General features: G+C 52.9%; 1 protein-coding gene across 1 annotated transcript in view; it reads left to right on the top strand.

The window, feature by feature from the left end:
* LOC127578008 (cytosolic carboxypeptidase 2-like) overlaps window positions 1–15,040 on the top strand; it is an 84,735-nt gene that overhangs the window by 22,498 nt on the left and 47,197 nt on the right. The window contains exons 7-12 of the mRNA XM_052029714.1: window positions 2,720–2,870; window positions 4,057–4,842; window positions 7,947–8,106; window positions 8,728–8,854; window positions 11,479–11,579; window positions 12,278–12,408. Coding sequence (XP_051885674.1) covers window positions 2,720–2,870; window positions 4,057–4,842; window positions 7,947–8,106; window positions 8,728–8,854; window positions 11,479–11,579; window positions 12,278–12,408 — 1,456 coding nt within the window. The remainder of the gene's footprint in view (window positions 1–2,719; window positions 2,871–4,056; window positions 4,843–7,946; window positions 8,107–8,727; window positions 8,855–11,478; window positions 11,580–12,277; window positions 12,409–15,040) is intronic.

Below are 15,040 nucleotides of genomic sequence, written 5' to 3'. Positions count from 1 at the left end.
ACTGTGTGTTTCAATGAACATGTGACTAATAAAGAGATCTGATCTTATCTTATCTCTTATCTTTCTGCCTATCCCACCCTTCCAGGCAGTGAGTTCCAGACCCCCACCACCCTCTGAGTGAGGAAATGTTTACTACTACTCCTACCAATTCTATATTTCTCTCTCTGCTTGGCTCTTCGTAACTTTCCACACCTCAGACCAGCGCTGTACACAGTCCTGGAGCTGTGATTTAACCAGCACTGCATACAGCGTGAGGACAGCCTCCCTTTACTTGGTGCCTTGGCTGAGGGGAAAACAGTCCAATGTTGAGAAAGCCAGCCTCCCCTCCGTGGTCTTTACCTCTCGCTGCCTTGGTGAAGCAGCCAGCATAATCAAAGACCCCACCCACCCGGGTCATTCTCTCTTCTCCGGTCTCCCATCAGGCAGAAGATACAGGAGCCTGAGGGTACGTACCACCAGGCTCAAGGACAGCTTCTACCCCACGGTGATAAGACTATTGAATGGTTCCCTTATACGATGAGATGGACTCTCGACCTCACAATCTACCTTGTTGTGACCTTGCACTTTATTGCACTGCACTTTCCCTGTAGTTGTGACACTTTACTCTGTATTCTGTTATTGTTTTTACCTGTACTACCTCAATGCACTCTGTGCTACCTCAATGTAACTGCACTGTGTAATGAATTGTATGATCGGTATACAAGACAAGTTTTTCCACTGTACCTCGGTGCAAGTGACAGTAATAAACCAATACCAATACCAATCATTGATCTGTCCTGCTTTCTAATCTCAGTTCTCAACATTTTTCCATGTGAGGATATTGGTCCCAACCCATCTGGCCTGTACAGTTCCCTCTTCCCCAGAACTGGTCTCAGTGCCCCAGGACTGTAAAGCCCCCCCCCAACCCACTCCTGCTCCCTCTGTCCAACCACACAAACATCTCCACTACCCTCCTGTTCCTATCCTCACTGGCATCGAGTGATCAGGACGCCACTCCCTCTTGGGACTCGAGAGACTGCAGATGCTGGCAATCTGGAGCAACACACAAAAGGAGCTGGAGGAACTCAGCGGGTCGGGCAGCATCTATAGAGGGAAATGGGCAGTGGATGTTTCAGGTTGGGACCCTTCATCAGGACTGGAAAGATAGAGGGGAGAGAGCCAGTAAGAAGGTGGAGGGAAGGGTTAGAGCAAGAGCTGGCGGGTGATAGGTGGATCCAGGTGAGAGGGGGGAAGGGGGTGATACTCCCTTCGGGGTCCTGCTTCTTAAACTCATCCCCAGCTCCTTCAAATCCACCTGCAGGACCTCGTCCCCTTTTCCACCGGTGTGGTTGGTACCGAAATAGACCAAGACCTCTGCTGTTCACCTCTCCCCTGCGAACACCTCTGCCTTGACCCTGGCACCAAGTGGGGGGTGGGGGGAGGGTGGGGGGGAGTGGGGTTGCAACCCACCACCCTGGGCTCCTGCCTGCCCGGTCCCCTAACTACACAATATTCAACAACTATTGTTGTCTTCAGCTGTCTCCTTGCTCTCTGCACAGCTGAGCCATTGTGGTCTTCACCCTGGCTCCATCACTGTCTTAAAAGGGTGAACACTTGCTCGTTAAAACAGTGATCCCTGGTTTTGGATTCCCCCACTGGAGGGAACATCCTCTCCACACCCGCCCTGTCCTGAACCCTTGTTTCAATCTAATCTCCTATAAACTCCAGGACGATACAGGCCTTGCCTGTCCAACTTACCTCATAAGGCAACCTGCCCATTCCAGGGACTTAGTCGAGTAAACTTTTCCTGGGCTGCTTCCAATGCATCAGCTTCCTTTCTTAGTAAGGAAACCAATGCAGTACTTCTGATGTGGTCCCCACCAATTCATTATACTGTATAACTAAAGCATTGCCCCCCCTACTGTTGTATCCAATCTCCCTAGCAATGTGATAACACTCTGTTAGCTTCACTAATTACTTGCTGTACCTGCTCACCAGCCTTCTATGAATCATGCACTGGGGCACCCAGATCACTCTGCATCTCTCACCACTGAGGTAATATGTCGGTGGGAATTAGTGAATGTGCCATCAAGGGCTTGAGTTTTCAGTTCCCATTTGCTGTTTACTGCATCACCAGCTGTTGGGTATAAGTCCCTATTGCCTGTTGTTCAAATTGGATATCCTGCTGCTACTTCTTGATGTTGTGTGCTCCCAGTCTGTGATCTTTTTGTGTCCCCCTTGTTCACTGCATTCTGACTGTCCCCCATTCCCTGTCCTCTGTATAATGTCCCCCAATTCCCGATCCTCTGTAGAATGTCCCCCAATTCCCCATCCCCTGTAGAATGTCCCCTAATTCCCAATCCTCTGTAGACTGTCCCCATTCCCAATCCTCTGTAGACTGTCCCCCCTCCCCAATCCTCTGTAGAATGTCCCCCATTTCCTATCCCCTGTAGACTGACTGTCCCCCCTCCCCAATCCTCTGTAGAATGTCCCCCATTTCCTATCCCCTGCAGACTGACTGTCCCCCATTTCCACTCCTCTGTAGAATATTCCCCAATTCCTGATCCTCTGCAGACTGTCCCCCCTCCCCAATCCTCTGTAGAATGTCCCCCATTCCCTACCCTTTGCGTTGAGTCTTTACATTTCTGTAGTTGCTGACATGCAGATCCGCTTTAGTGTTTTTCACTGCCTGTGTTAGGATTTAACCTCACTCATTGATCAACACCTTGTCGCCTTACAGCCAGCAAAGGTTCTTACTTCACGTTTTCCCGTGTCGGAGGTCGCCGAGGCCCTGTGCGCCTCGCCACGGTTGGTACGAGCGGTAAAGACTCCAGCACTTTGATCTTCGAGTCAAGGTTTGAGAGCGGAAACCTACAGAAAGCCACCAGAGTGTGAGCATGTGCGGTCACCCCTGTCCTGGAATAGCTTGGGTCTCTGCTTCATTGTGCACCCCTTTCCCCAGTCACCTCCACCTGTACTGGTCCCTGACACCCCTGCGACTGGCCTGGTGTTGTGTGTGTGTGTGTGTGTGTGTGTGTGTGTGTGTGTGTGTGTGTGTGTGTGTGTGTGTATCTGTGTGTTTGTATGTGTGCATCTGTGTTTGTGTGTCTGTCTGTCTGTTTGTATCTGTGTGTGTGTGTGTGTATCTGTGTCTGTGTGTATCTGTGTGTTTGTATGTGTGCGTCTGTGTGTGTGTGTCTGTGTGTGTGTGTGTCTGTGTGTGTGTGTGTATCTGTGTGTTTGTATGTGTGTGTCTGTGTGTTTGTATGTGTGCGTCTGTGTGTGTGTGTGTGTGTGTGTGTGTGCATCTGTGTGTGTGTGTGTGTATCTGTGTGTGTGTGTGTGTCTGTGACCCTTGTCTCCTCACCTGTCCACACTCTGCTCTTCCTTCTCCATATATTCCCACAGATGCCGGGATGGGAAGGTTTAGATTGCCCTCAAATTCCTCCTTGTCTCTCGTCAATCGCTAACGACAGCAGTTTTGCCCTAGTTATTTGTGTCTCCCTGATCTCGAGGGTAAAATGTTTCCCCCCAACCCCCGTGGTCCTCCAGGACCACTTCCTCCTGGGGAACGGGGTTTGCTGCCCAGTTCCAGCGCAGCTGTTGGTCCTTGGCTCCAACCTCTGCAGCACTGAGCACGGAGCGGGTGATGGTTCTGCCCTGCCTGGTACGGCAGCAGATCACATCCCAGCGGGGCTGCACGTCAACCGCAGCTTATCGTTCACTTGTCACCTGGAAATGGGGCTTTTAATGTGCTGAGTAGTCACAGACCCCACCCAGGTGCTGGCAGAACCCCAGTCACGTGCTGCTGGTTGGACAGCTAGCCCCTTACCTACCCCTTCACCCTCCCCGTCACCCACCCGTCACCCTCCCCGTCACCCTCCCCGTCACCCTCCCCTCACCCTCCCCTCACCCTCCCCGTCACCCACCTCGTCACCCACCTCGTCACCCACCCCTCACCCACCCGTCAACCTCCCCGTCACCCTCCCCATCACCCATGCCCCACCCCATCACCTGCCATTACCCACCCAGTTGCTTACACGGAGAGTGTGCCCTCACCCTGTTCCTCTGTTGCAGCGACACCTACGAGTACGAGCTCACCCTGCGCACTGACCTCTACACGGACAAGCACACGCAGTGGTACTACTTCCGCGTGCAGAACATGCGGCCGGGGGTCAGCTACCGCTTCACCATCGTCAACCTGATGAAGCGGACCAGCCTGTACAGCCAGGGCCTGCGGCCGCTGCTGTACTCCGAGCGCGAGGCGCAGCTGAGAGGGGTGGGCTGGCACCGGGCCGGCGGCGACATCCGCTACTACAGGAACAACCTCAGCAGCCCGGAGGGCAGGAGCCTGTACTCCCTCACCTGGACCTGCCTGTTCCCCCACGGTGACGACACCTGCTTCTTCGCCCACTCCTACCCCTACACCTACTCCAGCCTCCAGCGCTACCTCAGCGCTGTGGCCGGCGACCCTGTCCGCTCCCGGTACTGCCGGCTGCGGGTGCTGTGCCGCAGCCTGGCCGGCAACCTGGTGCACCTGCTGACCATCACCTCCCCGGGCGGCAGGCAGGACGCCCGGCCAGCCAAGCGGGCGGTGGTGGTGACCGCCCGGGTCCACCCCGGCGAGACCAACGGCAGCTGGGTCATGATGGGCTTCCTGGACCACCTGCTGGGCCCCTCCGATGACGCCCAGCTCCTGCGCGACACCTTCATCTTCAAGGTGGTGCCCATGCTGAACCCGGATGGCGTGGTCGTTGGGAACTACCGCTGCTCGCTGGCAGGCCGGGACCTGAACCGGAACTACGGCACGGTGCTGCGGGACTGCTTCCCTTCCGTGTGGCACACCAGGAACATGGTGCAGAGGTGAGTGCCCTCACCAGCTCCCTGCTGCTCCCAGCAGCCGGACCTGCCGCGACGCAGGCCAGCGCTCAGTGTCTTTACGCTGGGGAGGGCAGCGCGGCCGGTCTGAGTACAGGAGACGCTGCCCAGCACTGGGGGGGTGGGGAGAACACACGTTGATTGTGGTGCAGAAAGGAAACTAAGGTGGATGTGGGGGAGCTGGTGGGACGGGGAGGGGGAGTGGGGGGGGTGCTGGTGGGATGGGGAGATGGGGTGTGGTGGGGAGCTGGTGGGACAGGGGAGGGGTGTGTGGGGGAGTTGGTGGGACGGGGGGGTGTGAGCTGGTGGGATGAGAGAGGGGGTGTGTGGGGGAGCTATTGGGACATGGGAGGGCGTGTGGGGAGCATGGGACAGGAGAGAGGGGGTGTGGGGGTGAGACTGGAGCTGGTGGGACGGGGAGAGGGGGTGTGGGGGAGTTGGTGTGACAGGGAGAGAGGGTGTGGGGGTGAGAGGGTGGAGCTGGTGGGGCAGGGAGAGGGGATGTGGGGGGGCAGCTGGGACAGGGGAGAGGGTATAAGGGGGGAGCTGGTAGAGGGCACAGGAAGGGGTGGGGGTGTACACAATTTATAAAAGTAACTTGGATGACGGCACCAAAGGTACGGTTGGTCAATCTGCTGATGGGTGGGAAAGTAAGTTGTGAAGAGGACACGAAGGGAAAGTTTGTGAGTCAGCAAAGATCTGGGAAGTGGAGGGTAATGTGGGAAAATGTGAGATTGTATGTTCTGGCAGGAGAAAGTTATTGTCCAAATGTTGAGGGATTACAGAGCGCTGAGGTGCGGAGGGATTTGGCTGTCCTCGTGTATGATTCACAAAAGGCCATTATACAGGAACTGCAAATAATTAGGAAAGTGAACAGAATGTTATTGTTTATTGCTGGGGAATTGAATGCAACGTAGGGAGGTGGTACCTCAGTTGTACGGGGCTTTGGAGAGACTGCAACCAAGGTATCGTGGATTTCTTTATTCAAAAAAGAATACAGATGCTTTGGAGGCATTTCAGGGAAGGTTTACTACGCCGAAGGGCAGATTGTCACATGAGGAATGGTTGGACAGGCTGCATTTGTATCTACAGAAGTTTGGAAAAATGAGAGGCAACTTGACTTGGACATATAAGACCCCGAGAGGACACGGTGGATGTGGAGAGGACTTTGGGAGAATCAGAACTGGGGGGCCACTGTTTAAAAAATAAGCCCCCACCCCCCCCCCCCACCATTTCAGACCGAGATGAGGAGAAATTCTATTCTCTCTGAGGTCGTGAGTCTTCGGCACTCTCTTCCTCAAAGAGCAGTGGAAGCGTAGTCTTTGAATCATTTTAAAATTCTTGATAGGCAAGGGGTGAAAGGTCACTGTGGATGGACATGAATGAGAAGTCCCGGTTACAAGTGGATCAGCTGTGGTTCTATTGAATGGCGGAGCAGTCTCGAGTAGCCCACTCCTGCTCTCAGTTTGTATCTTTATATCGCATGGGGAGCTCGTGGGGGCAGTTTCGTGGAATCACACAAGTATAGAGTGCATAAGGAGGCCTTTTGGCCCATCTTGTCCCTGCCAGCCACAAATGTACTTCAGGTTAATCCCACTTCCCAACTCTTAGTTCAGAGTCTAGGAGCTTATGACTCCAAGAGCATATCTGGGAACGTTGTAGATATGATCAGGATTTCTGTGTCCTCCACCCTTTCAGGCAGTGAGTTACAAACTCCACCACTCATTGAGGAAAATCATTTTATTCCCAACTCAATAATTCTACCAGTTAACTTCAATCGACACCTTCTAATTACCAAACTCTTTGCTAAAGGAATTTTATACATCTCAATCATCCTTTGGTCTGATTTGTGCCAAAGCAAACAGCCCGAGCCTAGACAGTGTCTCCTTATGACTGCTCTGGCAACATCCTCAAATCTCCTCCGCACCTTCTTTAGTGCCATCATATCCTTTCTGTACATGGTGACCAGAACTGTACACAGTACTCCAGCTGTGGTCGAACCAATTCTGTACAGTTTTGGCATGTTGTCCCTGCTGTTGTATGCTGTGGTGACTTCTGAACAACCCTATCCAGCTACCTTACCTACCTGCCCTGCTACCTTCAGGAAGAGGGCAGGGCTGCGGGGAGCAGGAGAAGGGAAGTCCATGGGACGGAGGTGGTGAAGGGTGGGTGAAGGAGAGGGTAGGAGAAGGGTGTGACAGTTGGTGCAGGCAAGGAGGGAGTGAGGGTTGAGACCTGTTGGGTGGAGATGGGTGGAGATGGATGAATAACGATACCTTTAACGTGATAAAACAACCGCCCTTCACCCCCCCCCCCCCACCAAAGTCTTCAACCTGTAGGACACACAGAAACTGTGGAGAGTGGAGGCTTGGCTGGTCACCGGAAGAGGTTTCCGGAAGGGGATGATATCTGGCCCGTCGGGAAGCCGGAGGTCAGGGAGGGAATTCCAGAGCTCGGCCCCCCGGCAGTGGAAGAGTGGCCAAAGGGCTGGGGTTAGAGGAGTGCAGTGGTGTGAGGCTGTCAGGCTGGGGAGATTCCAGGATGACTGGGAGGGTCCGTGGGGAGACGGGGGAGGAAGCGGCTGGTGAGATGCCGCAGGGAGCAGTCTGTGTCTGTGCGGTGATGGGTCTGTGCCTGTGTTGTCTGTGGGCAGGCATGGTAGTGTAGCGGTTAGCGTAATGCTTTACAGCACCCGCGACCCGGGTTCAATTCCCGCCGCTGCCTGTAAGGAGTTTGTACATTCTCCTCGTGTGTCTGCGTGGGTTTCCTCCGGGTGCTCCGGTTTCCTCCCACATCCCAAAGACGTACGGGTTAGGAAGTTGTGGGCGTGCTATGTCGGCGCCGGAAGCGTGGCGACACTTGCGGGCTGCCCCCAGAACACTCTACGCAAAAGATGCATTTCACTGTGTGTTTCGATGTACATGTGACTAATAAAGATGTCATCTTATCTGTCTGTGTGGCCTGCATCTGACTGTGTCTGTGCAGTTATTGGTCTGTGTCTGTGTTGTCTTGTTGTCTCTGTCTGTGTGGCTGCGTCTGACTGTGCAGTCTGTGTCTGTGCGGTGACGGTCCGTGTCTTGTCTCTGCAGGTTGATGGAGGAGCGGGAGGTGGTGATTTACTGCGACTTCCATGGACACAGCAGGAAGAACAATGCCTTCATGTATGGCTGCAGCGGCAACCAGCTCCCTGTGCAGCCCCTCGGCGAGAGGGTCTTCCCCCTGATGATGAGCAAGAACGCAGCTGACAAGGTACAGGGGGAGGGGCCGGGTCAGGGGAAGATGGGTGGAGAGAGAGGGAGGGAGGGAGAGAGAGAGAGAGAGGTGGGGGGAGAGAGAGGGAGGGAGGGACAGGTGGGGATGGAGTTGGAGGGAACAGTGGGGGGCTGGGATAGGGAGGGATGGAGCAGAGGGGTCGGGAAAGGAGCGGGAGGGGGCAGCATGAGGAAGGATGGGGGGAGGGGGGAAGGATGGGTGGGGCGGGCAGATGGAGGGAGGGGCAGGAGGGAAAGAGCATCACTATGGAGGGAGGGGGCTCGTGTGTTTGCAGTGGGGAGCCACCCTGTACTCAGTTGCCGGGGATCCCAAGAACGTGCTCCAGCCCATGCGACGTGGGGAACACACCCTCTGTCCATGGCCCCTGCCACTGGGCTCTCTGATCAATAAGATCACTCCACCCACAGTCCCAGCCCTTCACCGGCGTCCAGTTGTAACCAGACTGGAGGTCACCCGGGTGGTCAGTCTCGCCCCTGGTGTGGCGGCTTCACCCTGACGGCTCCCAGATTGTCGTGTTGGGGAGTAAGAGCCGGTCGTGTGATGAGGGATGGTGACTCTCCCACCAGTAACAGCTCCTGCTATGGGGGTGGGGGGCAGTTCTCTTACCAGAGCTGCAAGTTCAAGGTCCAGAAGAGTAAGGCAGGCACAGGCCGGGTGGTGATGTGGAAGATGGGGATTGCTCACAGTTACACCATGGAGACAACCTTCGCTGGATCCACACTGGGTGAGTGAGAGACCCCTCCCCACCCTGTACTCCCGACGGTCAGCCGTGAGGCCGGTGCCCTTTCCTCTCTGTGTTGTGCGCAGTCAGAAGGGGCAGTTTGCAGAGTGGCCTGCTTCAGGTAAACCGAGTCCGAACGTTCTTCCCACACACCCCACTCCCGCCTCAGTGAGGTCACAGGTTTACCACAGGTGAGTAACTCTGCACCTTTGGCATAGAAATTACTGTCTGTGAGTGAGGGAGTGTGTGTGTGTGTGTGTGTGTGTGTGTGTGTGTGTGTGTGTGTGTGTGTGTGTGTGTGTGTGTGTGTGTGTGTGTGTCAGGTTCCCTGCAGCCTCCTCAGCTCCAGGGAAAACAGTCTCTCCACTCTCTCTTCAGAACTGAGACACTCCATCCCAGGAAACATCCTGGTGCATTTCAGGGATCTGCACTCAGCCTGCCATTGTCACGTTGGTGATGACTGGTGGTTGACGGGTGCAGCGAGGAACAGACCTGGTGTCCAGCCTACTGCAGACGTGTTGCCTCGTCCCGAGTTGGCAGTGCAGGTGAACCGACCATTAGGGATACGGCTCAGGAGCCAGATACGAAAGGAAGACGGTGAGCCACGGATACCGCCAGGGGCAGGAACAGAGGCAGACAGTGTGGGAAATACTCAGTAGGCCAGGCAGCTCCCGCGGAGACAGACATGTGAACCACCCTTCAATGGGGCCACAGCAGTTTGACCTTCAGCAGAAGGGGCAGGTCCTACCTTGAGCAGCTGGGGGGCTTGGTGCGGGACAGGGGTTGTTGCAACGACACTGTGTGCTTCGTAGCTCCTCATCCACCACCCCCCCCCCCACCCCCAAGGACTGCCCTGCCTGTGCTGCACAGATTGAGGAGCTGACGGAGCCACTGCTGCTTCTGTGTCCACAGCTACGGCCTTTGGATGGAAGCGGACGTGGAGTCACATGAGTCTGTGACTCGTACAGCACAGGAGCAGGCCCCCGATGCTGACCATCAGTACCCATCCATACTAATCTCATTTACCAGCACTTGTTCCGTAACCTCCTCTTCAAGCGCCCGTCTAGGTAATCAGGCAGAGCATTCCAAACTTCAACCACCCTCTAGGCGATAAAAATCCTTCCTCATATCCCCTTCTAAACCTGTTACTCACCTTAAACCTGTGCCCTCTGGTTGTAGATACCTCTACTAAAGGGGAAAGGTTTACCACTACCTGCCCTTATCTCTGCCCCTCCTAACCTGGATCAGGTTCCTCCGTGAGGTTCCCTGTAGCCTCCTCAGCTCCAGGGAAAACAGTCTTTCCACTCTCTCTTCAGAACTGAAGCACTCCATCCCAGGAAACGTCCTGGTGAATCTCAGGGATCTACCGGGATCCTTGCACTTGTAACCAAGGTCCCTTTGTTCCTCATTACTCCCCAGGGCCCAATCATTCATGGTGTACGTCCTACCCTTATTTGACCTCCCAAAGGGCATCACCTCACAGTGATCAGGATTAAACTGCACCTGCTATTGGTCTGCCCATCTTACCAACACATCAATATCATTCTGTAGCCTAAGACTATCCTTCTCACCAAAGACCCGGGTTCAATTCTGGCCGCTGTCTGTAAGGAGTTTGTACGTTCTCCCTGTGTGTCTGCATGGGTTTCCTCTGGGTGCTCCGGTTTCCTCCCACATTCCAAAGATGTACGGGTTAGGAAGTTGTGGGCGTGCTATGTTGGCGCCGGAAGCGTGGCGACACTTGTGGGCTGCCCCCAGAACACTCTACGCAAAAGATGCATTTCACTGTGTGTTTCGATGTACATGTGACTAATGAAGATAAAGATATCTTACATACATTAATGTACGTAGCAAACAGTAAGAGTACCAGCACAGATCCATGTAGTTCACCACTGGTCACAGGCTTCCAGTCGCTGTAGAGAAGATAAAATATCTTTATTAGTCATATGTACATCAAAACTCACCAAGGGTCTTGGCCCGAAACGTCAACTGTTTATTTCCCTCCACGGATGCTGCCTGACCTGCTGAGTTCCTCCAGCACTTTTTGTGTATTGCTCCAGATTCCAGCGTCTGGAGAATTTCTTGTGAAATGCATCTTTTTGCGTAGAGTGTTCTGGGGGCAGCCCGCAAGCGTCGCCACGCTTCCGGCGCCAACGTAGCACACCCACAACTTCCTAACCCGTACGTCTTTGGAATGTGGGAGGAAACCAGAGCACCCGGAGGAAACCCACACAGACACACGGAGAGAACGTACAAACTCCTTACAGGCAGCGGCGGGAATTGAACCCAGGTCGCTAGTGCTGTAATAATGTTACGCTAACTGTGCCTCTACCATCTCTCTACCATCACCCTTGGTTTCCTATTACTAAGCCAACTTTGGATCCAATTTGCCTTGGATCCCATGGGCTCCAGCCTTTTGGAGTGGGAACCAGCTTGTAGCAGGTTTGGGCAGACGCCGATCTACTGGAGGAGCCACAGAAGAACAGCTTTGAGATGGAATCAGTCCCACGTGCAGCAGGGGAGGGGGGGTGGTTCTTTGCCCGGGTTGGAGCTGAGGTGCATTATTACGTGCTGCGCAGAGAGCCTGTCGTGCTGTTTTACTGAAAGCTGTAAATGGTACCGTTTTACAGGCAACCGCAAGGCCACCCACTTCAGCACGGAAGACCTCAAGTCGCTGGGCTATCACTTCTGTGACACACTGCTGGATTTCTGTGACCCGGACCACTCGAAGGTTTGTCCCACCCTCCTGGAGCTCAGGCACCACCCTGCGTGTTGTCAGACTGCTCTTCCTTCGAGCAAGGGGCGGCCTTTACCCAAGGTCACAATCCTCTCAGCCCCTATGTTTCGATGTATGGCTCCATACGTGGGCATGTAACATACTGTAAACATCCCACACACAAAAGTAGTGTGTCGGTCATAGCCCACGGGTGGGTATCTGTGACCACATGGGACTGATTCCACCTCAAAGCTGCACTTCTGAGACTTCTCCTTGTAGATCGGCATCTGCCCAAGTCTGCTATATTTATTTATTAGTCACATGTACATCGAAACACACAGTGAAATGCATCTTTTTGCGTTACTGAGAATGTGCTGGGGGCAGCCCGCAAGTGTCGCCACACTTCCAGCCCCAATGTAGCACACCCACAGCTTCCTAACCCGTACGCCTTTGGAATGTGGGAGGAAACCCACGGGGAGAACGTACAAACTCCTTACAGACAGCGACGGGAATTGAACCCGGATCGCTGGCGCTGTAATAGCGTCGCGCTAACCACTCCGCTACTGTGCCTGTCTCACAGTGTAAACACACGCGGTGTGTTCCAACATACATGAGCAGGTGTGACGTGTACCCATTGAGTGGAGACCAGTACATGTGACTTGCCTGCCCATGCACATAAGGCTCTGATTCCTTGTTTCCCTCGTGCTCTGCAGTTCGAGCAGTGCCTGGCGGAAGTGCGTGCAGCTCTACAGAAGGAGGTCCGTCAGCGGCTGGAGAGGCTGGGGCGCGAGTATAATTCGGATGTGACGCTCAGCGATCTCACTATCTCAGACCTGGAGTCAAGGTATGAGCCCAGATCGAATGAAGCCTGTGCTGGGGTGTGATAAAGGGAAACGAGTGGGAAGTGATGGGTGTAGCGGTTATGGGCTGATTAAAGAGAGACTATCTCATTTGTACTCACACAGACACAGGAGCTAAATCCACAACCCAGCATCCAATTCAGTATACCTGGATAATAAAAAAAACCAGTGTCACTAATGGTGACTGCAGAACTACTGAATTTACAGGAGTAGGGCACTCAGCCCTCGAGCCTAATCCGCCACCCAGTAAGATCTAGGCTGGTCTGATTGTAATCTCAACTCCACATTCCCGTCCACCTTCAGTAATTTCTCAGTCCCTTGCTCAAGGATCTACCTACGTGTGCTTTAAAAATAGCAAAGACTATCCTTCCACTTCCTTTTGAGGGAGGGACAGGAATGGGTGATCGAGGTACCAGGGTTTCAAAGTTTTAGGAAGACTGGGGGGGGGGGGGGGTAAAAGAGGGGGAGGAGTTGCAATATTAATGAGAGATAATATATCAGCTGTGCTCCAGGGAGATATAATGCAAAGCTCGGACAGAGCCTATATGGGTAGAACTCAGGAATACGAAGGGTGCAATCACTCTCTTGGGGGTGTACTATAGACCTCCCAATAGCCACCGGGACTTTGAGGAACAGATATGCAAACAGATTAGGGAAATGTGTAAAAATTACAGGGTTGTGGTCATGGGAGACTTCAACTTCAAATTGGGAGCTTTTTAGTGCAAGGGGGTTAGATGGGGCAGAATTTGTTAGGTGTATCCAGGAGGGGTTCTTAAATCAATATGTTGACAGTCCAACAAGGGGAGAGGCTATTCTGGACCTGATGTTGGGTAATGAGCCTGGCCAAGTGACTCACCGATCAGTGGGTGAGCAATTGGGGAACAGTGACCACAGCTCATTAACTTTCAGGATAGCTGCAGATAAGGATAGGTATGGGGCTGGTGGGAGGGTTTTAAATTGGAGCAGGGCTAATTATGAAGGCATAAGGCAGGAACTAGGTAGAGTAAACTGGGAACACCTTTTTGCCGGCAAGTCCATGTTGAACATGTGGAAAGTGCTTAAGGATCAAATACGTAGGGTACAGGACAGGTATGTCCCAATTAGAAGGAAGGGCATGAATGGCAAAATAAGGGAACCTTGGGTGTCCAGAGAAGTGATGAACTTAGTCAATAAGAAAAAGGACAAGTATGCAGAGCTTTGGAAGTTAGGATCAGACAGAGCACATGAGGACTATAACGAAGCTAGATATATACTCAAGAAAGGAATTAGGAAAGCCGGGAGGGGCCATGAAAAGTCCTGAGCAAGTAGGATTAAGGAGAATCCAAAGGCATTCTATACCTACGTAAGGAATAACAAGGGAAAGGGTAGGACCACTTCAGGATAAAGAAGGGAATCTGTGTTTGGATGCAGAGAACGTGGGTGAGGTTCTGAATGAGTATTTCTCTTCAGTATTTACCCAGGAAAGGGACACACAGAATGCAGAAATTGGAACTGAGGGCATAAACATGTTAGGGCATTTAGGGGTCAAGGAAGAGGTAGTGATATGTCTCCTAAACAGTATTAAGGTGGATAAGTCCCCAGGGCCCGATGGGAATATACCCCAGGTTACTGAGGGAGGCGAGAGAGGAAATTGCTGTGGCCTTGACCGGTATCTTTGTGTCCTCTTTGACCATGGGTGAGGTTCCGGAGGACTGGCGAGTGGATAATGTTGTTCCTCTATTTAAGAAAGGAAAAATGGAAAATCCGGGGAACTATAAACCAGTGAGTCAGACGTCAGTTGTAGGGAAGCTGGAGAAAATTCTTAGAGATAGGATATACGAGCATCTGGAATCCAATGGCTTGATTAGGGAAAGCCAGCCTGACTTTGTGCAGGGCAAGTTGTGTCTTACTAACCTGGTTGAGTTTTTTGACAAGGTGACGAGAGAGATTGATGAAGGTAGGGCTGTGGATGTCATCTATATGGACTTCAGTGAGGCATTTGACAAGGTCCCACATGATCGGTTAATCAAGAAAGTTTGGATGCATGGGGTCAGTGAAGAATTGGCTGTGTGGATCCAGAACTGGCTTACCTGTAGAAGATAGAGGGTGGTGGTTGAAGGGACACATTCAGGCTGGAGGCCTGTGAGTAGTGGTGTTCTGCAGGGATCTGTGCTGGGACCTCTGCTGTTTGTGATGTACATAAATGACCTGGATAAGTATGTTGATGGGTGGGTTAGTAAGTTTGCAGACGATACCAAGATTGGTGGAGTTGTGAATAGTGTAGAAGACTGGCGACGGATACAGCGTGATATAGATCAGCTGCAGATGTGGGCAGAGAAATGGCAGATGGAGTTTAACCCGGATAAATGTGAGGGGTTGCACCTTGGTAGGACTAATGTCAAGAGGCAGTACACTCTTAAGGACAAGACCCTTAACAGTGTTGAAGAGCAGAGAGACCTTGAGGTACAAGTGCATGGCTCATTGAAAGTGGCTACACAGGGAGATAAGGTGGTTAAGAAAGCTTATGGAATGCTTGCTTCATTAATCAAGGTATTGAACATAGGAGCCAAGAAGTTATGACGCATCTCTATAGAACTCTGGTTGGGCCGCATTTAGAGTATTGTGTGCAGTTCTGGT

This window comes from Pristis pectinata, chromosome 14 (assembly GCF_009764475.1).
Source record: "Pristis pectinata isolate sPriPec2 chromosome 14, sPriPec2.1.pri, whole genome shotgun sequence".
NCBI lineage: Eukaryota > Metazoa > Chordata > Chondrichthyes > Rhinopristiformes > Pristidae > Pristis > Pristis pectinata.
Note: the sequence above shows the minus strand (reverse complement) of the source record. Positions and strands in the feature narration are given on the sequence as shown.